The 26,339-nt window shown below is 40.2% G+C and overlaps 1 protein-coding gene across 5 annotated transcripts; it reads left to right on the top strand.

Annotated features, from left to right (window-relative positions):
- Positions 1-5,419: 5,419 nt before the first annotated feature.
- Positions 5,420-26,326, top strand: igsf9bb (immunoglobulin superfamily, member 9Bb). 5 transcript variants are annotated; one of them, XM_077740808.1, is made up of 21 exons: positions 5,420-5,715; positions 8,344-8,535; positions 8,872-9,018; positions 9,352-9,503; positions 9,611-9,728; positions 10,871-11,012; positions 11,130-11,275; positions 14,264-14,406; positions 14,607-14,747; positions 15,329-15,445; positions 15,696-15,846; positions 15,977-16,100; positions 17,013-17,188; positions 17,369-17,595; positions 17,854-17,938; positions 18,043-18,207; positions 18,355-18,400; positions 18,601-19,085; positions 20,046-20,238; positions 22,917-23,044; positions 23,278-26,326. In XM_077740808.1, exons 1-21 carry the CDS (start codon positions 5,652-5,654, stop codon positions 23,490-23,492), a joined length of 3,357 nt encoding a protein of 1,118 aa, XP_077596934.1. In that variant the 5' UTR covers positions 5,420-5,651; the 3' UTR covers positions 23,493-26,326. The 5 variants fall into 5 exon arrangements, with proteins under 5 accessions (XP_077596934.1, XP_077596933.1, XP_077596931.1 ...); XM_077740807.1 differs by having other exon boundaries at positions 20,001-20,238; XM_077740805.1 differs by having other exon boundaries at positions 15,977-16,088; positions 18,601-20,238.
- The last annotated feature ends 13 nt before the right edge of the window (positions 26,327-26,339 follow it).

Below are 26,339 nucleotides of genomic sequence, written 5' to 3'. Positions count from 1 at the left end.
TGCACCTGGTAGGCTCCAGCACCCCCCCACAACCCTTGTGATGATAAAGCACTTCAGAAAATGAATGAATGAATCACACATTGTCGCATGTAAAGTATCCTGAGCAGTACTGAAGTTTTTACTCCACTTCTTTTGCATTAGTGTTATCATTGTGACAAGACTGATAAAAAATGACTTGAATATTCATTCGTTCATCTTCTGTACCCTCGATGAGACCCTCAACTGGATTTTTCTACATTTAAAAAGTGTGACATTAAGGCTCCTGCTCTTTTTTATGCATGTATTTCTGTAAATCTCGTGCCTAACGCCTTGGAGAGCTATTTTGGGCTTGTTCATGCTAAAAAGAAGCTGCTGAAGTCACATCCTCGGGGATGGAGAAAAAAAAAAAACCCAACGCAAATGATGTGTGAGTTTGAGCAGTTTCCGAGTGGACCGAAAAGATTAACTTCAGAAAGTGTTCGCAATGAAAAGAAATAGTTTCCAATGAACTCTGAAACCTCAGATAAAATGTCCTACTTATGTAAGTAGGATGAACAGTTAATCCATCTTCCCTTTAAAATTGTTAATTGATATCTATCCTAGTTATCACCAGTTTCTTTTCAATACAATGTTGGAGAAAAGGAACATTAATTCTTTTGTTTCTCATGCTCCAATTCCAATGTTGGGAGCCGTGTTGGGATGTTGGCCATTTTCAAATGAAGGGATCCATTTAATAAGACTGAATCTGTCGACTTTCTGTGGGAAAGGAACAATTCTCACACCACGGAAAGAGAAAGATGGGAGTCTGCGCTTGATTTGTGGAAAGCGTATGATGCTCAAGTAACGTGGATTGGAATGTAAAGATGTCACTTTGGATCTTTGAACTTGAGGCGCTTTAAGTCACTGATCTTGACGTGGCAGCGCCGGTAAATTTGACCAAGAGTGAAGATGAAAGCACTGTAGCATAACATATCTCATGAATTAAACAATGCGCTTATTAACTAAAGTGAAGCTGAGAAGTTACCTCGCCACTCTCACCCGCCATCCGCTCACTTCCTTCGAAGTCACGTAAATGGTTGTTTGACCGTATTTGTGGCGAGAGAAGAAAGCATTTGGAAAAAAACAGCACCGGTGGGGGAGGAGATGGGATCTCCAACAGAATGCGGGGGAGACTAAAATGCAGGCCAGATGCATCTCAATTCCAATTAGGTAATGGGAGCTGACAGCAGGCATGAGCCAACCACACGTGGACTCGGAGCCAGGGAGGGGGGCTCAGTGGATCTTTACTTTACGTACCATTTCACTGGCTCGTTGATCCGACATCTCGGGGCAGGTGGTTACTTACACCTTTAGAAGGAACTAATTTGCCTCTGTTGGAGCGTGAGAGGAAATGAGAGGATACAAATATGGTAATTAGAAACATAGAACAACATAAAAGGATTCTACACAACCACCACATCAATCTTTTTGGACATAGAGAAGGATAATCAGTCATTTTCTGAACTGTTTATCCTCACAAGGATCACAGGGATTGCTGGAGTCTATCAAAGCAGACTTTGCCCTGTGATCGAACCCTCGATCCCAGAACTGTGAGGCCGACACACTAACCTTGCGACTACCAGGCCACTACTTTTGTGTTATATAATAAAAACATAAACTACTTAGTTTATATAGGTATGATATAAATGGATAAAATGAACAATCTTTTGTGTATTTTTAGGGTTAGGGATACATTATAGGGGCTTTATTCTTCTTTTATGTAAATAAAATCAACACATTACAAAGAGTACTTTTATGTGATTTAAGAAAAAAAAATTTCTTAGTTTATATATTTGATATAAAATGGATAAAATGAACATTCTTTTTGTGTGTATTTATGGTAAGGGCTCCCTTGTTTTTCTGTCATGTCAATAATTTTAAAAAACACACTCAATGCAAAGAGATGAATCATTTCAGTGCAGTTTTGGGAACTTTTGGGGAGTGAGAAATGTACAATGAGTTGTGCCATTGAAAGAAAGCCATGAAAGACACCCAACGCGTGGGACTCGACAACCCCAGAATCTCGACGATGAAAACAGGTATTAAATTAAAAATATTCAGATTATGTCTACTCCTTGATGTGTCTTTATTTTCCAGTTGCTCCAAAGTGCCTGAATGCGAACACTCCCTGCCCCCAGCTGTCCGAAATCCCCACATTGTTGGCAAGCGTGCTACAGAGGACACCCAAACCACCAAATTGCCCAGCCGGTTAAATTGGAGTGAGTACTCGGTAGTGACGGCATGCTCTCGCGCCACTTTCGGTGAGGCACGCAGCCAGATTTCAGTCCTCTCCAGCTGCCTTGGGGCCTCTCTTGTATGTCGTGTATGTGCAAAAACATGAGTCAGCTTCAAAAATAAACAGCAAAATGAAGAAAAAAAATGGACTGGCCCTTTGCCTTGCTTCCAGATGCTTTGCCAGAGCTTCATCTGAGGGTCTTTAAAAAGCGTTCCTCACTGCAACCCGTTTGCGCTTCTGTTGACCCCCCTATGAAGCAAGAAGCTCATCGAGTTGGTTTTGACATTTTGAGCCTTTAGCCCTCGTAACCCAAGATGGGTGGAGCATGATAATGGATCATTTATTTGATTTTTAATCATCATATTTTAAAATGAGACTCTTCTAAATGTATGCTCTCATTGATACTCATAGATTGTCAAAATAATTCAGAGATTTTTTGCACTTTAAAAGTGGTGAATTGACAAAAAGCATGTCTTTTCATGCATTTTTTTTAGTTTTAAATTATAAATTGAAATAAAAATGGACATATTGATCATGCTATTTCCAAATTGTCTATCCCAACTAGCTCGAATGACTGTTAAAGGACCTAAAACCACCTTTTAATACCATTGTCTCATGCCCATTTAATGTTTTCTGACTACAACAAACACACATGAGGAGAATGTATATCTTCATAAAAATATCATGAGCAAGAGCATGGTCTTTCTTTTAATACACTGTTTTGTACTCCCCATGTCTTCACGAAATCAAAATTGTACTAAATCTCTTCCCTTCTTCAATCGAAACGCAAGCTTTTCCTTCTCTAAACACTCCAATGACAGTCTCCGCTGGAGGGTGCGAAGAGACTTTTCCAAGGAAGTGATTTAATTGCTTGGTCCCGTCAACCGACGCTCACGGGCAACCTATTTCTTAGCCACAAGCAAAACCACTAGCTGTCAGAGCAACAGTACACTAAGTGTGTGTTTAAATTGGCCCTGGCAGCTTGAAGAATCATGAAAAAAAGGGGGCCGAGGCTTGCGTTTACTGGCGGCAGTTGGCATTGTGTAATATCCCTGGAGATGTATTGCCTAACGTTTTTTTCTTGGCCTCCTAAGTGTTATTGCCTGGTCCGAGAAACCATGATTCACTTTAAAGCTACGCGCCAAGGCAGGTGAACTTTGTGCATCATTAGGATGACTCTTTTTCCTCCTTCACTCGGTCAGATGCTCGCCTCAGTGGGGAAAGAATGCAATAATTTATTTATGGGTATAATACTGGCAATGGGGGCTTTTCTTTATCCCTACGCTTTGTTTTGTACGACACGTACGCCTTTTCTGGTTTCTTGTAGAGTAACATTTTAATTGCTTGTTCTAATAATGGAGGATAATCGCTTGGAGATTTGTTGAAATTGAATTTCACACAGGTTTTGTAATTATAGGGATGCTTATTATGAGGTAAATTGGTTTGTCATACAATAAATGAAAATCACATCTCAAAAGTGAAACATGAAAACTGTCAGTCATACCATTGTTCTCACTTTTAGACCCCCTTAACGTATCATTGCTCAAAGTAACAATTCACATATACATATACACAGTACGTAGTTTTAAGTTTACAACTGAAGGGATTGCTGTTGATGAAAAAGAACGAGCAACAGCGACTTTTAGTGGCAGTTTAGGAGAAAACTTTAAGGAGGCTTGTACTCTATGGAATTCAATATACATATTGTACAATAGTATTATTAAAAGTTGGTTTTCAAATATAAATGAATTATGTTGTGCATATACATGAGAGGAAAAAAGCATGATCATAAGCCAATTTGTTGCTTGTAGAGAGAAAGTTTCTTATAGTTTGAAAGCGAGAAGTAAATATGAGAAAGAAAAGATAGTTGCTCATTGTTTGAAGGCAAAGATCTAGTGAGAAAGAGATAGAAAAAAGAGACCAAAAGTTGCTATTTGTTGGAAGAAAGTGACTTTTTTTTGTGAGTGAAATGGGTCGCTGTCTGCGCCAAACAAACTAAGTTTTAAATGTTTTGCATAATAAAAAAAGTACAAATGTCAGCATATTAGTCAACAAGCTGGAAGACAGCTGTTTGAATGATTTGAAAGTGCACAGGCCTTCGGTGACCCCTACTTGCAGAATGGGGCCCTCGATGTCATCGCGTAAATGATAGGTTGACTTTTGTCTCCTCCTGCCCTGTGATTGGATGGACACTGGTTCAAGCTGTCCCCCACCCGATGTTCGTAGTTGGCTTGGATAGGCTCCAGCACCCCTTGTGAAGGCAAATGAATGAATAGTGCAATTCCTATGCACTGCTCCAAGAGAAAATATAAGGACTAATACACATGATGTGATTGCAACGGCTACTGAATTAGTTAATTTCAAACTGTCCATATTTAGACACATCTGGGTTACATAGCTGATGCAGTTTTTGAAGTGAATCAAAGAACACGACTAATAAAGAATGAGCATAGTGCCTGTGTGGAATAGCCATTGTCTGCACAAGGGGGAATTCGAATTGCAAGTGAATCTTTGACTCAATAAAACATGTCAACAAAATGATTTCATTGAGCAATGATTGGGTTTCCTCTCAAATTATTGCGCAGGATGATGCTGCAGCTCCGCAATGGCTCCGCGAGCCAACCCACCATGAAACGGTTTCCACTGGTGTTGCGTTTGCAGTCTCGTGGACATGGAAAATATAATGATCCTCCATCTGCAATCTTCCAAGTTGGCTACCGGTACAAAATAAATGATGAAATTCATTTTCTGCATAAGCATACATTGGCTATAATGTTTTGACAGCAGTCTTTGACTATTTCTCCGTACTATATATGATATGGCAAACAAGCCACATTTAGTGATGACAAATACACTGCACGTAACCACGAGATGAGTATAATAATATTTGAAATGGTGAAACTGTGACGCTCACTAATCTGACCTTTAAAATGCCAGTTAAGGTTTGTTAATGTTGACGTAATTTCTTCACGATGTAAAGCAGAAAATCGGAGCCAGTGTAAGACATTTGAACGCATCATGCCGGCACGGATGCGAGCGTTGTAGCTAACCAATCAGAGAAGGGATTGCTCCCTTATTCACCAATGAAACAAGAGAAAAGGCGGACCCACGATGACCTCACGGTTGTTACAGCTCGGTCTCCAAGAGTCGTTTGCTGTAGTCCCATTGGCGCAGGTGATCCGTCTCGGGATGAGAGAGGAGAGGAGAGAAGAGGAGAGAAGAGGAGCGGAGAGGGGAAGAGAGGGGGATGCTCCGATGGAGAAGTGTCCAGGGCTAGGTTTGAATTAACAACAAGGTACCGGCTACCTTTGACCTCCGCGGGATCACTCGACTATGACGCTTTCATCGAAAGGGCCACTTTGAGATAGGATGAGCTTTATTTCCGGTAGGGAATAGTATGATTTGGTATGTGGCCACTTTGATAGCAAGTGTATTCGGCACCCGAGGAACAGCCGCTCAAGGTGAGTCGAAGCACATTAGCTTTTAACTACCGGCGACAAAGTTTAACCCTTGAAATGCTTTGATTTCCAATTGATGTGTATTTGCACATCTGCTGATTGCTGACTGCTTTAAAAATGGCCTTCTTTAAAAGGCAAAGTTGGCTGCACCTGTGTGTGTGTAATTAAGATGTTCACTCAGCAGTTTGTTGTAACAGGGTATCTTTCTTCTTTGTAGAGTGCTTGAGAGTGTTGCAAAATATTTTGCACACTATCAATCGGGCCACCCAAAGATTGCATTATCGTGCGATAATCTCAATGCAATTCAAGTTTAGGGTTTTACATTTTGGGGGTATTCGGTATTCGGACAGCAGTTCAAGCTAAGGAAAGTTAAATGTGTGCTACTGTTTTTTTTTATTTGGCGTCTACCTGGTTTCGCAGACTAGTGTAGTTTTTCCCATCAGAAAGCGAGAGCACGTTCTATTTGTGCAAATGTGGATTTAGGTACTAGAACCTGCTGCTTCTCTAACTTTGGTCATCGCTACATTTTTTTTATGTTAAGCTTGATGTTGAAAGTGCAATCAAACATGCTGGTTCAGTTTAGCAGCATGTTGTAAGATTGTTCAAAGGTCTTTAACATTTGACCCTGACCTTGCGTTTGCACTGTGACTGACTAAAGACAATCTGCTCAAGATGAGTTGACTGAATGAAAGTCACATTTGTGAGTTGTCACTGTCACTCACAAGCATCCCAGTATTTAGATAGCACATTTATTTAGGCCAATCAATTTGAAAATCTAGCCAAGGCTAACACCAGATGTCTCCTTTCTATGTGTGATCCAGCTAGTGTGCAACAGACAGGGCAATGTTTATTGTATCAATGCATTAGGCCAGGGGTCGGAAACCCATAGTGTTGAAAGAGCCATATTGGACTATAAAAACAAATATGTCTGCAGGTGCAAAAAAAATCTAATGCCTTATTATGTAGGCAACAAATGCTGTAGGTGTCTATGTTAACCTACTATCAAAAATGACTAAGTTGGCTACAAATACTTCATGAGCATTCATGATTAAATGTTAATTTTCTCTGCAGTGCATTCTGTAAAGAACGACGCACCACGCGACTGCTCTTCTATCTGATGCCGCCTCAAGTTTAAACTTCATTACAATATTAATGAATTATGCATTGCTTTTATGAAATTGAAGAAATTCAAAAAATAAATCAGATTTTTTTTATGTCATTTTTTATTTTGAGGATTGGACAAAACCACAACAAAATATCTATATCTGTGAACGGTTTTCCAAACTTTATCATTTCACAATTTATCGTTACTAGTAAACTTGCATCACTTTTTAAAGCACAGAAGTAAAAAAAAAAAGAAGCAATATTTAATAATTAATAGCAGAAAAAAAATCTTAAAGTAGTGAATTCGCCATAAGTGAAGTTGCGATAATCAAGGGATTTGCAAAATCTCCAGGGAGCCACGAGGACAGCGCTAAAGAGCCGCGTGCTAAGAGACTTTTAGTTAGATTTTTTTTCTACTTCTGTATAATCAAGGTTTCAATATGTTCTTCCATGTCCCTTTTCTGTACCGCCTCAGTATGAACTCAGCTTTTTACATATATTTATATATACACTCACACTAATGTCATGTGTATGCTTGCTTCCTAATATTAATATTCTAAACTGTACACAGCAAAGTATACAATAATGGTATGGGTATGGGTTTATAATGCTATGGGTGACGTTCCTTTGAGGCTAACTTTCCAACAGCATGTTCTCTAGGGTCTTTAATTGTAAATGAAATCCTAATTGGGAAGGTGAGGGGGTGGCAGAGAAAAATCTGTTTGAGTTCACATCTCCCTCCTCGCTCGCTCTCTCACCCCCGCTTTCATCATCAACATTGAAGTCATAGCACCATGCCCACTGTTGGTGTGCAATCTCCGATGATGTCACCAACAGCCAATCAACACATGGCAACGCTTGAAATTGTGTGTTTTCTACACCGCTGGGAAAGGCAGATGCACAATTATGATCGGCTTCAATTTGCTACCATGAGTGCTTTTCATATTCATGCTGCAAAAAAAATGTAGAACACACCATAAAAATGCAGTGTTGGCAAGTTCAAGTTGTGTTATTTTTAAAAAAAAGATTCCTTTTCATTTGCAGGCGAGTTCTCCCTCTGGGGACTCCATCATTCTGCTGAGACAATGTAACCTGGAAGGATGTTACTTTAAAGATGATCTTAACCTGATTTCAGCTTTTTAATGCACACATGTTGTCATCATAGACTATCCATAATGAACATCACAATAAACATACATTAATTACACAGATTGACTTTGTGTCATGTCATCACACCTGCAGCTGCATGTACTGCCTTAGCTATCAGATCAAGACTTGACTTTTCACACCTTATTACAAATTCCTGCAGAGCACAGCAATAATCCAGTAAAGGATCTTGCAGAATGGAGGAATAATTTGGCAGAATGTGATGGTTGGTATAAAAAAAAAAATAGCGGCTGTAAGAGAAAGGAAGCAGCAAAGTGCTTTGATGACCAATACTGACCTGGAATCGAACCTTTTGATTAATATCTTAATAGAAAATTTGAACGTGGTTATAAAGTACAACTTTTACAATTGTGTCTTTAGGTTCCCACGGTGTGCAAGAGGAGCCTCAATTTGTGACAGCCCGTGCAGGAGAGAACATCATCCTGGGATGTGATGTGTCCCACCCATTAAATGGCCAACCCTATGTGGTGGAGTGGTTTAAGTATGGAATGCCAATTCCCTTTTTCATCAATTTTAGATTTTATCCTCCTCATGTGGACCCAGAGTATGCCGGTAAGATGTTTTTATTTTGACCTTTATTTTTAGTTCATGTATTTAGTCAAATATTTGGGAATCTACTACATTAAATAGAGGACAAGTTCCACTTAAAACAGGCCACTGCCTTTCTAAAGAAGCTAAGTGTAAAGGTGATGGTCCTAAACCCTATTGACCCTTCTAACAGTCTGTCTCCTCGGCCAATCCGCAATCTACTGGTTTTGGTTTTCTAACAGAATTTTCATTTCGGTGAATCCCTAAAGTCATGTATTTGATATTTGTGTCCTTTTACATGCTGGTTTAACCGACCCGTTTCCCGTCTTACTGATTTTAACTGTCTTTATTTCTCCTCAGGCCGAGCCACACTCTACGGCAAGTCCTCGCTCCGCATAGAAAATGTTCGTTCTGATGACCAGGGCTGGTATGAATGTAAGGTGCTGATGCTAGAGCAGCAGTATGATACTTTTTACAATGGCAGTTGGGTGCATCTAACTGTCAATGGTAAGCGCCATCAGAGCAATTTAGACATCTTGTAAATAGTGTGAACTAAAGTGTAAAAAGCTGTTGGTTCTTTATTATGATTTCAAATGTGTGCAGAGTAAGATGAGTAGAAGTGGTAATCTGATCTGGAGGGATTTGAATTCATGAAGGAGTCTATTTTGACTTTTAATTTGATCTTTATCTTTTTCATATTAACAAATCAGCCTGTTTATGCAACATTTTAGCACGTTGAACATGTCTTGGGTGATGTGACCAAAACGACTAATGTTTTAGGATTTTGAAAAAAGCACATTTTAAATATTTTTACATTTTATTTCCCCCCCAACTCCTTAGCTCCTCCCACATTCACAGATACGCCACCTCAGTATGTCGAGGCCAAGGAGGGAGGAAGCATCATTTTGACCTGCATTGCCTTTGGCAACCCCGAACCCTCGGTCAGCTGGTTGCGGGACAGCAACCTTCTGGTCACCAGTGCCAAATATAAGGTACAGTATATTCCTCCATTTAAATAAATGGCTTACACAGGGGCACTAATAAATACATTTTTAAGCAGCCCTACACAGTTGTAACAGATATATATTTGTATGTTTAGGTATTTGATGGGAGTTTGACAGTGCTATCCATCAACAGAGAGGATCGCGGTGCCTATACTTGTCGAGCCTTTAGTCCCCAAGGAGAGGCTATTCACACAACGCGACTGCTAGTTCAAGGTGGGTGCCGCCTTTGTTTTCTAGCTTATCTTGTCACTATCATGTTTATCATACATTAGCATTGTTTGGTTTGCCAATTCAAAGAGGAAGAGGTAGGTTATTGTCTTTTGAATGATCCTGAAAGAGGTACGTAACCCATTACTTGAAAGAAAGAAAAAAAATCCCATTTTATGACTTTTTGTTGCTTTAGATAGGACGTTAGACCTATAACAGCTGCTTTTTCAGCTCTTCCCTTTGATTCTGAAAAGCTTCATTTCGCCAGTGTGGATATGTAACCAGTGGTTTCTTCTTGGTGTTTTTTTTCTGACTATCTTTGACATTGTCACATGATTGTATATGTATATATGTACTAATCATGGGATAATTATTCTGATCAAATTATTGCTTTTGACCTAGGAGGCGAGGCACCAGCTCAAATTTATGCCAAATATCTAAAAAAAAAAATACTTTGGTTTGCCAAGTAACGGCCTAAAATGAGCCACTATGGCTGTGTATATTTTACAGTAGGGATAGATTAATCGAGGTTCTCCTGGAAAGCCACTGAGCTGCAGATCAACTAAGAGACTACAGTGCCAGTAAATCTCCAGCACTCAGCTGGTTCCAAATAGGGCACGTTGGCACACATACATGCACGCGCATGCACACACTGCTTGTCTGGCTTGGGGCTGGCATACTTTGCCTGTTAAAGGATGGTAATGTGGACCACAGATCAACACGAACATATGGGATTAGAAATATGCACTTTTGTGTGTGTGTGTGTGTGTGTGTGTGGATGGTTGTGTATGTATAGATTGATGGATAGATATGTCCCTGTACAGACAAATTATTTTTTAATATCTCTGAACATGTCATAAATAATATCACAAACAAAAACAATTGAAATGTCATCATTCTTTTCGGAGTGCAGAATAATTCTGATAACACTGAAGAGAATTTGCACATCTGATGATGTGAATCTCTTTGTGTTCCTTTCTTTCTTCTGTTGTATTCTTGATTGTTGAATGTTCCCCTAACACTGTGACTATTGTAATTCAATTTACCCAGCATTGTCATGTATGAACAATGAACTGGACATGTTATTTGGAGTGGTCTAGTGCTATCTATTTCTTCATTACATCCGTCTCATGTGTGTTCTCCAATAGGCCCTCCATTCATTGTATCACCGCCAGACAACATTACAGTGAACATCTCGCAAGACGCCTTCTTCACATGCCAGGCGGAGGCGTACCCCCGAAACTTGACCTATACCTGGTTCTGGGAGGAAGATAATGTCTTTTTTAAGAAGTAAAGTTATGATTCATTATTACAATTCATTCCTTTTATTCCCCCTTCTCACCCATTGTTGACCCATTAATGGCTCTTATTCTGACATGAATGTCATTTGGTTCTTCTTTTTGACAGTGATTTAAAGCGCAGAGTCAGTGTTTTGATTGACGGATCCCTTATTATCGCCCAAGTCAAGCCAGAGGATGCTGGGAAATACACTTGTGCTCCTAGCAACAGCCTTGGCCTACCACCGACTGCCTCAGCCTACCTGACTGTACAATGTAAGTGACCTGCTTGCTAAAGATAGCCACCAGTTTGTCTTTTTAACATCATACTTTTCTGCTCCTCTCCTATTATAAATCAATGGTATAAAACAATACATCAATCCATTTTTGATCGAGAGCATGACCTCATTTGAATTGCAGTGAACTGGTTTTCGGAAAGAGTACACCCTGAACTGCTCACCAGTCAATCAAAAAGCACATTCAGATTTTTAAAAAAGTACTTCAATTCTCACATAAATCCCTATTAGACACTCTGTAGGATGTTTTTTTTATAGTGTAACTTATTAATCAGAGCTGCATCAACTGTCACCATTTACTAAACCATGTGGATTTTAACAGTGTTAAATAAGAACAAACGTGACAGCAGAAGTTTGGATATTATTACAGTTTCTTGCTTCACAAGCCATTTTTATAGTGTGTGACATTTTCTTAGTACAAGAAATGTAACGCATTTCTCTACGAAAGCCTGCAAAGAGCTGCCAGACAATTTGTTGCCAAAGTTGTTAGGTTCATAACACATAATATATTAGTATGCCTCTTTGGCTGCATTCAAACTGCAAGTACATACGTATATCTCATTGCATTCTGTTTTGTCCTCATATCTGATTTTTAGGTCTAGTTGTTATTTTTTTAATTTACATTTTTGAGTAAGTGTCCAATTTGTTGGAATTGGGCCTGTTCAGACTAGGCCACACTATTGACCCATCTGTCAGGTTACTATGGCAACGAAGGCGTCACCCATGACATTACTTAGCTACATACATATTCATTAATTTGTATTGTCCCTTTATTAAATAATCCAAACTTAAACTTGCCAACTCTGTAAGGTCATCACTGGCCTTGTCCCAAAGAGAGCCTTTTATTGCAACCATTCTTAATATATTTTCTTGTCTTTGTTCTGTACTTTCTATTTATCCATAAACAGACTTGAGACAAACTGAATGCAAATGTGATCCCCTCGAATGGGGGCAACATTCAATACCAAAACTGTCACCAAAAAAAACCATTCCATAACAACATATGCTTAAGACTTTTTATCTTTCTCCGGAACTGTAGCCATCTGCCTCTGTATCGATCCTCATTCTGTCATGGCTCACAAAATATTTTCATATATATTCTTGTTTTGACACATGCTCCTCACAGATTGACGAAGAAACGCTTTACTTGCTTTGCTCTCCCTTTGGCATGCTCCATCTTTTTAACCGCTCTCCACTTTGATTGGCATTCTTTGCCGCACTCACTTTTCCGTCGTCACGAGGAGTGACGTCACCGACAGACGAATTCCATTTGAGAGTTTTCAGATTGAAAAGATGGAACTACCTCCCGCATTTGCCTTCAATATGTCTCGGGAGGTTAGGATCAACTGCAATTCTGCGCCGTGTGACGATTCAGACTACAAAAGAGCTATCCACTTTCAATCTGGATGAGCTAAAAAAAAATCGGATTTGGCTAAAACCCTGAACAAGGGCTTTGTGTTCTTGCCACTTAAAACGTCAGCTGATACACAAAATAATACACACCATTTTGACATGTCACCACTCAGATTGGAAGCAAATGGCCTTACAGTATTGAAATTGGCAGTCGTCAAGGCAACAGATGTTTTGCATTCTCTCACTAACCTGCTGCTTCAGATTGTTATACATGAGCATGTGCGCTGTGTGTGACACAGACAGAGGGAACACCAGTCTTGGAAAAGAGGGACGGAGGGAGGGAGGGAAAGAAGGGGGGAGTTAGGAAGGGTAGGGGGGGATTACATCATTGCATGTGGAGCAGCTATGTTTCAATGTTACACTGCAGAGTGCTCTCAGCAAAATATTTCTTTTTTCCCCTCCATGTGGCATACATTTTTCCAAATTTCCTCAATTCACTTAAAATTCCTTCTTACATTTATTTTGTCTAATTATTATGATTCATTTTTAACATTTTACCATTGAATTTGCTCACACACAATTAAAATCCCCCTCCACTTATAGCATTTTCTCTCCTCGGGGTGAAAAACCATTTCTTGCATTGTGAACCAGCAGGTCAGGCGCTATCGTGATGCCTGCAAGCTACAACTGTCTGTGAGCTATTTTTAGAAACTTGGCGGATATTCTTGTCTATGACGCCACTGGCCGCAATCCTCTGGGCTCTTTATGCCGGAATGCCCCACCAAGTATGGGGGTTTGGACTTTAGATGTTATAAGGTTAATCTGGCACTGTCACTGTAATACTTTTATTCTCCTAACACCACATTTTTTTAAACAACTCCTCTCCTTTGCAGTACCAGATGTAGTTTTCATGGTCACAGTCACACCGCCTACTCCACTCCTACCTCCTCTGCTGGCGTCGCTCTACCTTACGTCATCCACAATATCTCTCTCTTTGTCTGTGTCTCTCTCTCTCTCTTTCTCTCTCTCTGTCTCCCCTTCCAGTTATCTAAAACTTTCCCAAAAATCAGGGTCATAGGGGTTATTAAATCACATTAAAGTAGGGGCCTGGTGGTCGAAAGGTCACCATTCTGAACGTCATAGGTTCAATTTTTTGTTCCTCCTGTGAGGAGTTCACAGGTTCTCCCCATGCTTGTGTGGGTTTTCTCCAAGTACAGCAGTCTCCTCCCGCATTTAAATAAAAAACAAATCTGTGGTAGGCTGGTTGAACACTTTAAATTGCCCCTAGGTATGAGGTATGCGCTGTGATTGGCTGGCCACCAATTCAGGGTGTCCCTCACCTGGTGCCCAAAGCAAGCTGGGATAGGCTCCAGCACTCACCGCGAACCTTGTGGGAATAAGCGGTTCAGAAAATGAATAAATCAGGAAAAAGTCTTGCAAATAATGTATTTTAAATAAGTAATGAATAGACATGCATAGACTATTCAAACACAATTTTATTGTGGTGACTTCACGGATAACGGAGGAGTAGCAATGATGATTCTACATTTGACTTATGTAAAACATTGGTTTTTAGGTATGATAAAGAATCTTTCTTGTCATTGCGTTTGAGCAGATCCTGCCCGGGTTGTGAACATGCCATCTGTACTCTACGTGGCCATTGGTCTGCCGGGCTTCATCCGATGTCCTGTAGATGCTAACCCGCCTTTAACTTTGGTGAAGTGGAAAAAAGATGGTCTTCCTCTTCGAATAGATAAGGTGAACGAACACAAGCACTCATTCAGCTTCAATCTCATCAGTTAGGCCTCTATCTGCCCTAATCAGTTTAGTCTTATTGCTAGGACGGCTAGCGTTTGTTCCAAAGAAGGCAAATGGAAATAGTTAAGCGGCTGGTGCTGTGAAAAGGAAAGGTAGATCGTTTCACTAATCATATGGAATGATTGAAATGTACTTTATAGTACCCTGGGTGGAGCCAAATGAATGATGGGAGCATCCGTGTGGCAGAGGTTACAGAAGACTCTCTTGGTACCTATACCTGCTTGCCTTACAATGCCCTAGGTTCCATGGGATGGTCCCCTCCTGCTCCCTTGGTGCTAAAGGTAAACAATGTCATTATCATTTGACGTTCATTCATCCATCTTTTTTTTTTAAATCTGTTTAAAAAAAAATCCAACTCACAAATTATTATGAAATAGATTGTACCTAAGTAGTATGCAGATTTAGTATGTGGAAATACTTTCCCAATATTTAAAGCATTTTTACAATTAGTATGCAAATGTGTATTACTACTCCAGAGTGTTCATGTTGAAAGGAATAGGAAAATAGTTATTGCATTTACACTAACAGTAGTTCATTATTAGTTTAAGAAGAAATATTCAGTTTTTCCTGTCTTATTAGACATACAATTGTGGCCACTCCAGCTGCCAATTCAATTTGTGTAGTGGGAAATACTATGTACATAATATTAAAAAGGCATGCCACAATTGGCATGGCCAATTTAAAAACCTACCATTTGCAGAAATCAATCATAAAACTGCAAAAATTACACAATTCAACCAGGACACACTCTTATTTCAATGTATCCTATGTATGAAACAATGACAAACACTGGAAGGGCCTCTTTAATATGGGAACACCACTGGCAATATTCTTCATTTATGTGGATTTTCAAACTGGACAGGACCCTCCCAAATTCTCGGTGGTCCCGGGAGGGCAGTACAGACAGGAGGCTGGGAGAGAGCTGGTAATTCCATGCGAAGCAGAAGGAGACCCCTTTCCCAATATAACGTGGAGGAAGGTAAGTAAGCTCTCATACGCTTACTATCCCATATGGCAAACATATATTAATTGACTGTCTCTTTTGAATGAAATTAACATTACATTGATATTTTACACAATCTTATTATGTGGAACCACTTGATTTAAAAAAGAAAACATCAATGGCAGTGCAATAAATATTGGTACTTATTTATTGCAATATGGAAGATGATTGAGGTGTTATTGTGTTTTCCACTTATCTACATTCATTTTCTTTGTGTGACCTGCAGGTGGGAAAGCCCAGTAAAAGCAAGCACAACGTTCTGCCTCGAGGCAGTTTAAAGTTTAAATCACTTACAAAGGAAGACCATGGGGAGTGGGAGTGTGTTGCCACCAACGTTGCTACGAGCGTCACTGCCAGCACGCATGTTCAAGTCATAGGTAATGTATACTGCACCAATTCAAGTTTGATATTAGGACATAAGAGACAGTTCCTGTGACATAGATGACATAAGAAACAGTGTTTAAATGACTCACATGCTCTTTGTTAAACTGCTTGCCCTCCCTGCAGGCACAAGCCCTCATGCTCCTACCGGTGTCCACGTGGTGGCATCGTCCACATGGGCAAATGTGTCATGGGATGTGGGCTATGACGGAGGCTTCCAGCAGACATTCTCAGTCTGGTACGGCCATGTGTGAGTCATCCCAGCCTGCTTTGCTTCCTGCTTTTTCTTCTCCTAGTAATTTCTGCCTTCACAACAATTCCCCTTTTAAATGCAGATTTGAAATACTAGTGGAGATTTAGGAATTCCTCTACTTTTCACCCTGAATATAGTAATTTCTTTTAACTATCCCTTTATCCTTTACCTCTGCTCTTTCTTTCTCTTGCTCCTGCTTCTGCTGTTGCTGCTTTGTTCGGCTTGACTGCAGTTCGTATGCCGTACCCATTGTGTACTGTAGTACAACAACCTAAAACAAATGTGCCCTTCATACACGTGCCTATGGATTCTAACTGCTCCAGAAAATAAATTACTCAGAAAAACAAAAAATATAACCCTCAAAATGAATTAATCAGGAAAAACAAGAGTTAAAAAAATAACATATTTAAAAAATCAACCATTATAAATGTTTCCATTCATTCATTTTCTGAACTTATACATTACCAATTGCTCCTGTGCAAAGATTTACCTAAACTCTCACATTAAATGTTACTTCTTGTAATCCCTCCCCCTGTTAATAAGATCGTTTAACAGGAAGTCAATAATAAAGGTGTATGCAATTATTTATAGGTGAGATTTGCATTCCAAGTATTATTTTGACCATAATGTTAGAATTGCATGTGCATCTCTTAGCAATAATATCTTATTCTGTTTCAACTCGTGAATGTATGGCATGGGCAAACAGCAAAGCGAGTGGCAGCATGGGCTTTCCATAAACCAAAGGTTCCATCTTGATGTGAGCACTGTAAAAGAAATGAATGCCATTAGGAAACACAAACACATTCAAATATGTCATATATATTGATGTACCATCATAAGATACTGTGCATATGTATGGGTAACAGACTCTGCCTGTCCTACTGACTTCTCCTCTTGACTCGTGCGCAGGCTTAAAAGGGAGCGTCTAGGTCCACATGATTGGCTGTCAATGCCCGTACCAGGTGGTCAAGAGTGGATGGTGATGCCAGGCTTGGAACCCGAGACAACATACCAGTTCAGCGTCTTAGCCCAAAACAAGCTCGGCACAGGAGCCTTCAGTGAGGTTGTCACTGTGAACACATTAGGTGAGCTAACATGTTGCCTCTTTCCTTGGACTCAGAAATATGTGAGTGAGATATAAGAAGATTCATGTTTAAAAGCACCACATTTCATCACTATTATCCTGAAATCGGCCAACAGAACTAAATACCAAGCACTTAGTTATGTTTCCGCCACAGAAATTCAATGTATATTCGTTCTTTCAGTATTTCCTAAAAGTACCCCTGAACCACTGGTGCTGCTTACCCCACCACGGTGCCTCACAGCCAATCGCACGCAACAGGGAGTTCTGCTTTCCTGGATTCCGCCCGCCAATCATACAGCACCAATCCAGCATTATGTCATGGAGTTTCGCCTTGGGGAGCGATGGGTGGTCCTGGAGGACAGCATCCCCTCAAGTGAGACAGAGATGCTTGCTCGCGACCTCATTCAGGTAAACAAAGGAAAGTAAGTATTACATTGAGCCAGATGGCAGAGTAGCGTTCAATTTCTTTGCCATATAAAATACTCGCACTTGCCCGACCATTGTCAGCATTATCTGTTGCCAGTTACACGGGGAAGAAACGGTACATATGTAGAGTACTAAGGTTCTGAAATGTTGTATATTCTTTTACAGTTTTAGTTTGGTTTTAGTTATCTGGTTGAATCTCAGTGATGATTGAACCCTGACATTCTTGCTTCTTTTCTCCAGGAGTCCTGGAATGAGTTCCGTGTTATGGCAGTCATGGATGGCACAATAAGTGATCCAAGCAACATAGTCGGGGTGTCCAATACAGGTAAAGCATTTTACCTTCATAGGTTGAGTTTTTCTTTATTTGTACAAACAAAAACAAATCAAGTTCATCATTTGCGTTACATTCCTTTTCCTCTGACTTTTCAGACTTCTTTCCTCCTCCTGAGCTAGTCGAGGAATCAGGGTTGGCACGACCAGTTGTGGCCGGCATTGTTGCCACGATCTGCTTCTTGGCTGCTGCCATCCTTTTCAGTACAATGGCGGCCTGCTTTGTCAATAAGCAGCGAAAGCGAAAGCAAAAAAGGAAAAAAGGTGAAGAAATAGGTGAATGTATTCCAGGGGTGTCCATTACGTAGTTCACTAAGGAACTATTGGTAGATTGCAATTGATGTATATGATGGTATTTTCAAAAAAATGGCTCGTAAACCAGTGAGATTTTTTTCTTTTTTTTTCTTCCAGATCCCCCTCTCTCTGTTACACACTTAAGAAAAAGTATGGCAACACCGTAAGTATACTTGACAAAATACTAAATATTGTAATGAGTTATTACGCCATATATTTTGCAAACCCGTATTGGCATAAAGCTAAGTTTTACAAGACAAATGGTAGGAATCTTACTAAGCATTTTTTTTGTTACTACCCCAAGCTTGGAAAATTGGATTTGATTGAATTCCATTTTCATGTGTTTTCTATTTCGACCCTTAGGCAATCTTCAGGAAAGACAACTCCAGAAAGCATCCGTTGCAAAACCCCCCTCTCGGAATCATCAGAGGAGAGTCATGTCCAACACGAGAAGAAACCCCCCCTAAGTCCAGGCAAGAAAGAGGAGCTGTCTCTCTACAAGAAGACTAAAAGAGCAATAACAAGCAAGAGATACGCCTTGTGCAAGCTTGACTCTGAAGCAACACCACCAATCGAACTGATCAGTCGCGGCCCGGATGGCCGCTTTGTCATCGATCCCACCGATGCAGAATTTGCCGCCCAGCACCGACGAATCGAAGGGTTTCCTTTCGTGGAGGAATCCGATCTGTATCCCGAATTTCGTCAGTCTGATGAAGAGAATGACGACCTTAGGCCTCTTCCGCCAGTCATGACTCCTCTTCGGCCTCACCAGATTTCCCCAATCTCGAGCCACGAATCCTACCTCCAGCCTCCGGCCTACAGCCCTCGTTTCCAGAGGCCTTACGAAGGTATGACCATCACTGAAAGCAGTCGACTCCGAGCCACGGGGCAAATTCGAGGCTCTCTCCATCACAGAGCATATTATGGCTACCTGGGTCCTCATGGGGATCATGACCCTCCTCCTCCTCCTCCCTTTTACATGACGGATACCAGTCCTCTTAGCTCTGTCATGTCCTCCCCTCCGTACCTGACCGAAGGTCCTTTTGGTTACCCTGTGATCCCAGAAGAAATAGCAGAAGGGGATTTTACACATTATACCGTTTCCGGCTTCCCTTACCCACTGACACTCACTTCTTCCACTCATTCGCCAGAATTCTGGCGAGGAATGGATTTTACATTCTCCAGCGTGGAGGGCCCCCAATTCATTTTCCCCCCTCACCACTCTCTGCATCTCCGCCACGATTCTCCCTATCCACCACCAGCCTCCGTTCTTCCCCTTAGTGCTTTCCAGACCTCCTCTCTACCAATGCCCACCTACCCAACGGTGCTACCACTCGAGGCACCACAGAGCTACTCGAGCAAGTCTCCCAGTAAAAGCAGGCCTCACGGCTCTCCGGCCAGGCAAATAGCTGTGCACGAAGCACATTTCGGGCAGCTGAGACGTCCACCACACGGTGTGGGTCCTCCGCTTTTGCCTTACGCCGATCCAAAAGGCCGTATTGGCCCTAGCACCCTCAGTAGCCTGGACACCAGATGGTTTGAATCTACCCCCCATTTTAGTCCAAGGCAGGCTCGTAGAATGGACTCTGGTGTGCATCAGGTGGTTCTCCAACCTTCTCGACTTTCTCCCCTCACCCAGAGCCCCTTTAGTTCTCAGGAGGGTTCTCCCGAGATTGTCGTACGTCCGAGGCCCCGCCCGAGCCTCGGTCCAACTCCCAAAGCCCCAGAGATGTCTGAGATTACGCTTCTACCACCTTCCGCAGCCTCCTTTTCAAGGAGATCTTCTCCTTCTTCCTCCCCCGCGCTAGGCCAGGCTAGCAGAAGAGCCAGTCCAAGCTATCGTTCCCATTTGGCTTTTGCTTCGTCCGCAACCAGCTACCCATCTTCCCAATCTCCGTCCATGGAGAGCATCAACATGTTTGGTCAGATGCCATCTCACAGAAGGACTGAGGAGGGAATACTTCCAGCTGAGCCTTCTCCATCCCAGTTGTCAGCTTCAGGGTAGGTGCATCAGACATGTGAGTAGGAACAAAATCATCTGCACAAGCCATAATGCTTTTGACGTGACTTTGCTTTAATAAGTGTGCTTAAGAGTGTAGTGTGCAACATCCACCGAGTTTGAAAATGATCTTGCAACTTTTCATACATCCATTTAGTCTATATAGTAACACCACTTATATATTTTCTACTACCTCAAACCTTCTTCTATTTTATTTGGCCAGAGCATAAAAATGTAAATCCTAGTAAATACATAGTCTGCATTTGCTCCACAGTTTATGACTGATCTGAAGAAACATCAGTCAACTAAATGGTCACACAGTATAAATACAATATTTAACACTGTTATTGCTTTTGGTATGTAGGATTTGTTCAAAATACTCGCATACTTTGGATCACACATGATCTTGCTTGCGCCTTACAGGAGGAATTCCTTAATAATACCGTAACTAAATCCCGAGCTAAATATGGATGGCTATGTCTTGATCCGATGGTTTGAGGATGCCTGTGTCATGCAGAAGGATGATTTAAGAAGAGTTCATCTTGGCAGGCCCTGCGGCCCATCATCGGCCTGAATAACTAACCTGAGTAACTTCATGATCAATTCTTGACCTCTAACTTTTCACCATCTACTTTGCCTTTTTTTTTCTCTAACATTTTTTCCCTTGACAATCTTATATCTGACTCCAAGGGAAGGTTGTCGGGCAAAGTGTGTCACAGGGCCTGTCCGCTTCTCATGTTCTGCAATGTTTTCATCATTAATTAGGGACCATATGGTAAGTTGGTTTTATGAGCTGCTAGAGTCTTACGTACTGTGTTTTTGATTGATCTCAGCTATCTGGGCAGCGTTGTTGTGACCAGGTCCTCTACTCCGCAATAGGTAAGGGTTGGATCCATGTCTGAAAGGGGGGGGCGGGGCCTAGCAGGTGGGGCTTTTTGGATCACCTCGTCCTTTAAAGGGGAATACAAGATCTTTGCTCAATTGATGAATTTTAGGCCAATCAATTTATTTCATTTTTTTCCCTCTGTTCTCACGTATCGTTTTTTTTTTTTCATACCCAAGTGGAATTGCATTGATAAAGGCTTAGTGAAATATTAACAATTGTAGATTTGGACATTTACTATTTAGGAATGAGAACAGTTATGTTCACACCGCAGGCTGTGAAGTGACCCAATTTCGCCAATTTTCACCTTTATCCGACTCTAGTTAGGCCATTTTTTTGACATTTTGAATGGGTCAAGTCAAATTGAAGTTTCAGACAACTTAGAATGGGAACTTATGTTGAGAACTCATGATTGTAAAAATAATAAATACAATAAAAACAAAATGAGCGTACCGTAATACTAGATGTTAACATTGCTTATATGGCTGATCGTGTCAGAGCAAACTGACCGAATGTGTTTCTGTGTGGGCATTCATGTGTGCATTTATGTTCTAAATTTAGCTGTAATATATAAAATAATGAGTCTTAGTGTAAAATGCAAAATATCCTTATTGACGATAGAAACTAGCTAACGACAACAAAAAATAATAGTAGTTTTGCTTATATTTTCAAAATATTTCCCACACTTTTCCAGCATGCCTGCTAAAAAAAAAGGAAACCCCAAATTTTGTAATGCAGGAGTAGCGCCAATAAAATTCAAATGACTTGATGAAAAGCTTTTGAATGTATTCCCCTTTAAAGTTCTGTTCCATGTGCAAACTGCCATGCATGCCATTGCTAAATCCTCCTCCGTTTCCAAAAAACAAACAATTCTATTGATTAATTCTTGTTACATTTCTTGTCCTAGTGCTTCGCTTTTCTTTGGCTTATTTTTCATGATGTGACTGTTCCTGCGTAGTCATTTCCCCTCCAGCCATCTCCCCCCCTGTCAGCATGGTGAAGCCCATTGTAGACAGTTTCCATGTCTATGAATACATATCGGTGATGCTTTGTCGCTCGGCTGTGATCTTCCTTCCTGTTCTAATGATCCTTGGTGTTTTTTTCCCCCCTCTGCCGCCACTTTGATACCTTAATGCTAAATGTTTTCTGTGCTTCGAGGAAAAATACTTGCTCGTGTGTGATTGGCCGAAATGTCTGGACTGATAAGTGCCTTCCCAAAACCTCTGATGTTTTTTGGGCGGGTCAATAGTATTAGAAACCTGGATTTCAATGGACTGACTTGCACAGCATGTCCTTGCTGCGAAGGTTGGACGCAGGAAGAGACTCTTCTTAAGTTTTTGAAGAATCCGAAGACTTAGGGAACAAAAAAAGCAAGTGGTTGAGCCTGAAAAATGACATCTATGCTGAGATAGGGGATCTGATAGGAATTCCTCATGACTGAGGGTCCTCATCTGTGTGCTAACAGCTGGATTTTTCAACAGGACAATGCCACAAGCTATCTTTTTTTTTTCCAGGCCACTGACAAAGCTCAGCAGTTATCTCCTATTTCTGTCGATGTATGTCACATTAGATTCTATTGCGAGGTACATCAACATGTATGGGAATGGGAGGAAAAATATGTACGGTTTCAATTCATGCTCTAGCTGACTCCAGACATGCCAAATACAATACACCCAATACATTTTGCAATGTTTAAGCAGGTGTGATGTAGTACTAAATATATATGCCTTTGAAAAAAAAAACTATATTTGGCATGGAACGATCCTTTTCCCCTTCTGGATTTTTTTTTTAATTTAGAAAACACCGAGGCGCGACGAGTGCCCTTTCGGGGTCTGAGAGGTTTGATGCTGTGAGATACCAACGCATTAGAAAGGCAAAGAAGATGACAACGAATAACAATAATTCCAAGGCTAAGAGGAAATCAGGTATGTTGGTGACAAATATTGAATATTATTAAATACCCTTCAACATGCCGGTTTTTTTACCTTTCAAAATTGTTTGTTTTGTTTGTATTATTGAATGGGTAATAACTTTTTTGTTTTGTCTACCTGGGTTTCGACCAATTCCCCATGTTGCACAACGGCCATTTATCTTCACATTCCAATGGATTCAAAGTGTTTTCCTCAGATTCAGCTTATGCCAATCCTTGCATTTGCAGGTGTCTCCACCTCTCAGACCCAACAGGCCCACGTCACTCAGGTACTTGAGCCCGAAGAAGTGCTCTACCTCCATAGGAAGAAAAAACGTCTTCTTCTTCACGATCCATACACTCGCTTCTCCGCTCTACTGTACCGCCGTCCCCTCCCGGAAGATCGGAAGGCTATTTTGGCTTGCATGGACAATGTCGAACTCGACCACGCTACCTTCCTCTGAAGGACCTCACTAATCAAGATCAGAACAACAACTCTTCTCCTTAGTGATCTACTAACTACTTTGGGAGAGGAGCTCTTTATTGAGCATTTTATAAGTTTGGTTCACCTTTTTGCTTTGTTCACTTCAGCCATTAAATATAGTTATACACAGTTAATTCCACTATGACTGAAGTTTGAGAATTCAATCATCTGAATATTGTTTTAAATCTAATGACAATCCCCTTCAAAATATGAAAGAATTGGGTTACTAATGCTAACAAATGCTGGCTTCTGGAATTCCTTCGATGACCTCCATGTTTTTCTTCATTTCCAGAAAATGAAATCCGAAGGATCTAAAAGTTTCTCAAAGTTGAAAATGGGCAGTGATTGATCACCATTTTCTCTGAAATCCTAAATTTGCTCCAAACATTTTGGCTGTGCTTAATGAATACTGCGCCTTAGAAAGTAGTACACTTTCTGTTTACAGCCACAACTTCCCTCTTTTCTGTCAAGCACACTTCATTTTACCCCCCAAAAAACTTAAACGGGTGTTGTCATTTATACAAGTAGTAGTATACCTCAGCGCACAGGAGACGGGACCACACAGACCAACTATGAGACCACCTCATTGATTTTCCTCATCCCTTTTCATCTAGTCAATTTAAGGTCCAAACTCTTGAACCTCTCCCTTCGCAAACTATTCCCATGCACATTCATTTATTTTTTGTCTGTTTTTTAGGAGTGTTATCTCCTGGTATTTTACTGCAGGTAGTATAGAGAGTAATGATAATTTGGAAACAAATTTCAATACAAAAAGATATATAGAGGGAGTCCCCTGGTTACGAAAATGTTCTGTTCATATCTGGATTAACATGTAAACACTGTTAAAGGCAAAATGTATCCAAAAAATAGGGAAAGACATGATAATGTAAATCAAAATAGCAAACAGTACTTCCCATTTTTTGGAGAGTTAATGTTTTCAGTGGTTTATTATCAACCGAAAGCACAGAATACGACAAGTGTAGGCTGTAGCTAGAACCAACAATATGAAAACAAAACAATTTTCCTGTATTGTTTAGATCCAAACATAAAACTACATTCACAATATTCAGAGCAGAAAATTGTCAGTGAAAAAAGAACAGGAAAAAAAAAAGATTGAAATTCATCTTATTTTTTACAATGACAATACTTTGGCAATGAAACGTGACAATTCTGTAAAGCTTAGACCCTTAGAAAAGTATGGCTTTCTTAATGGAGCTGTGGCTTAAAATGTTTGGTTGATCTGCTACGCTTCCATGTCTAGATTAGATCAAAGTTCCCTATGAAACTAGTTGAGTAAAAGTTAATTCTGTGCTCTGTCAACTGCTCTGTAGCTTGCGTTTTAAAAAAAATAGTGGATAGTTAAATCACTTTGAACACATTATGAGAGTGGCACTGGGTAAAAAGAACATATTTGTCAAGCTTTTCCAAGCCCAAGTGAAAAAAAAGTTAAGAAATGGCTGTCCCGTTTGATTCCCCTACTCCGACATCGTCCTCCCGTTGACCGGAAACCTCACGTCTTGAAACTAAATCTCTGTACTGTATCACTTGGGGCTTGACCTAAGAGATGTAAAGAAGTCTGCTTTGGGTTTTATATATATCCAAATAGTCTGGACAGACCTGGTCTGAAAAACTTGACATGGGCACAACAATACGTAGAGAACCTGGTGCTAACCAATGGTGCACAAGTAAAACATTTATAGCTTCCAAATGACTTCCCCCGATACAATAGATGGTGATATGATCTATAATTTTGAGCGTAATCCGACACAGAACAATGGGTTCACTTTACATCAGTGCAGTGATGAGGAAAAGTATTGATGAATGAAGTATCCCTTTATGTTTATGTGTACAGAGATTTAAAAAAAAAATACATTTTTTTCTGTGCAATTTGTGTATATATCTTATAAATCCATACCTTGTCTTATCTTTTTTTTCTTTTTTAAACTGTATAATGCACAGACTTCAGTCTAGGTCCAGTGTCACTTTATCAACATGTCAAAATAGGAGTAAAAGACAATGATAGAAATTAGTTGAATATTATAGAGCCAAAAAAATGTCAACAATCTCTCTATAAATATACACCTATACGTGGGATGCAAATGGCTCTCTATATATTTGAGGACAGTTCATGTTTAAAAAGAATGTACGAGTCGATATTTATTTTTATATCCATCTGTGCTTTCTATGGTAGCAGTGCTGTAGACAAAAAAAATATCTAAAAGAAAATGGGGGCACTGTAATGGATTTCACTGTACTGTATAAGAACACAGTAACCTATTTTTATAGCAATGTCTGCTTGCCATGAAATTTCAGTTTGTGGACCATCGCCTTTTTTTAAATACTTGGGGTATAGTTTTTTTAATTTATTTTTTATTTGATAAACATTTGGAGTTTACAAAATGCCCCTTTCATCCATACTATGGTGCTTCATTGCTTTGTTATAAATTCATACAACTGGAATGATTTGTCATGCATGTATTGGCCATATTTAACACAGTAATTGGTGAGTATAGTACTTCCAAATGACTTTAGCACTTCTCTTTTTCTACTTTCTGTTGAAGCAAGACCACGTTCAGACATATGTTGTTCTGTCAACTATTATTGGAGCATTTCTGTTGCTCTTAAGGGACTCAAACGCACTTGACATCATCCAATCCAGTGCTCTTCATTGCCAAGAAAACAAAAACATCTTAAACCTGATTACTCTGATAACTCTGGTGCTATTTCTGAACAGCTGTGGTGCTTTTCCTTTCTTTCATTTGATTTTTTGATTGTAATTTTTCGCTTCAAATAAAATGTAGCTCCACAAGTGCATGTCCATGCTGTA

Source organism: Stigmatopora nigra, chromosome 19, assembly GCF_051989575.1.
Source record: "Stigmatopora nigra isolate UIUO_SnigA chromosome 19, RoL_Snig_1.1, whole genome shotgun sequence".
Taxonomy (NCBI): Eukaryota; Metazoa; Chordata; class Actinopteri; order Syngnathiformes; family Syngnathidae; genus Stigmatopora; species Stigmatopora nigra.
The sequence above is the reverse complement of the archived record's forward strand: the minus strand, read 5'-3'. Positions and strand labels throughout refer to the sequence as shown.

Excerpts from the sequence above, each read along its gene's own strand:
- igsf9bb (XM_077740804.1), top strand. The coding sequence starts at position 5,652 with ATGATTTGGTATGTGGCCACTTTGATAGCAAGTGTATTCGGCACCCGA. Across the intron at positions 8,536-8,871 it reads TGTGGACCCAGAGTATGCCG|GCCGAGCCACACTCTACGGC; the intron begins GTAAGATGTTTT and ends ATTTCTCCTCAG. Across the intron at positions 17,189-17,368 it reads TGTCACTGTGAACACATTAG|TATTTCCTAAAAGTACCCCT; the intron begins GTGAGCTAACAT and ends TCGTTCTTTCAG.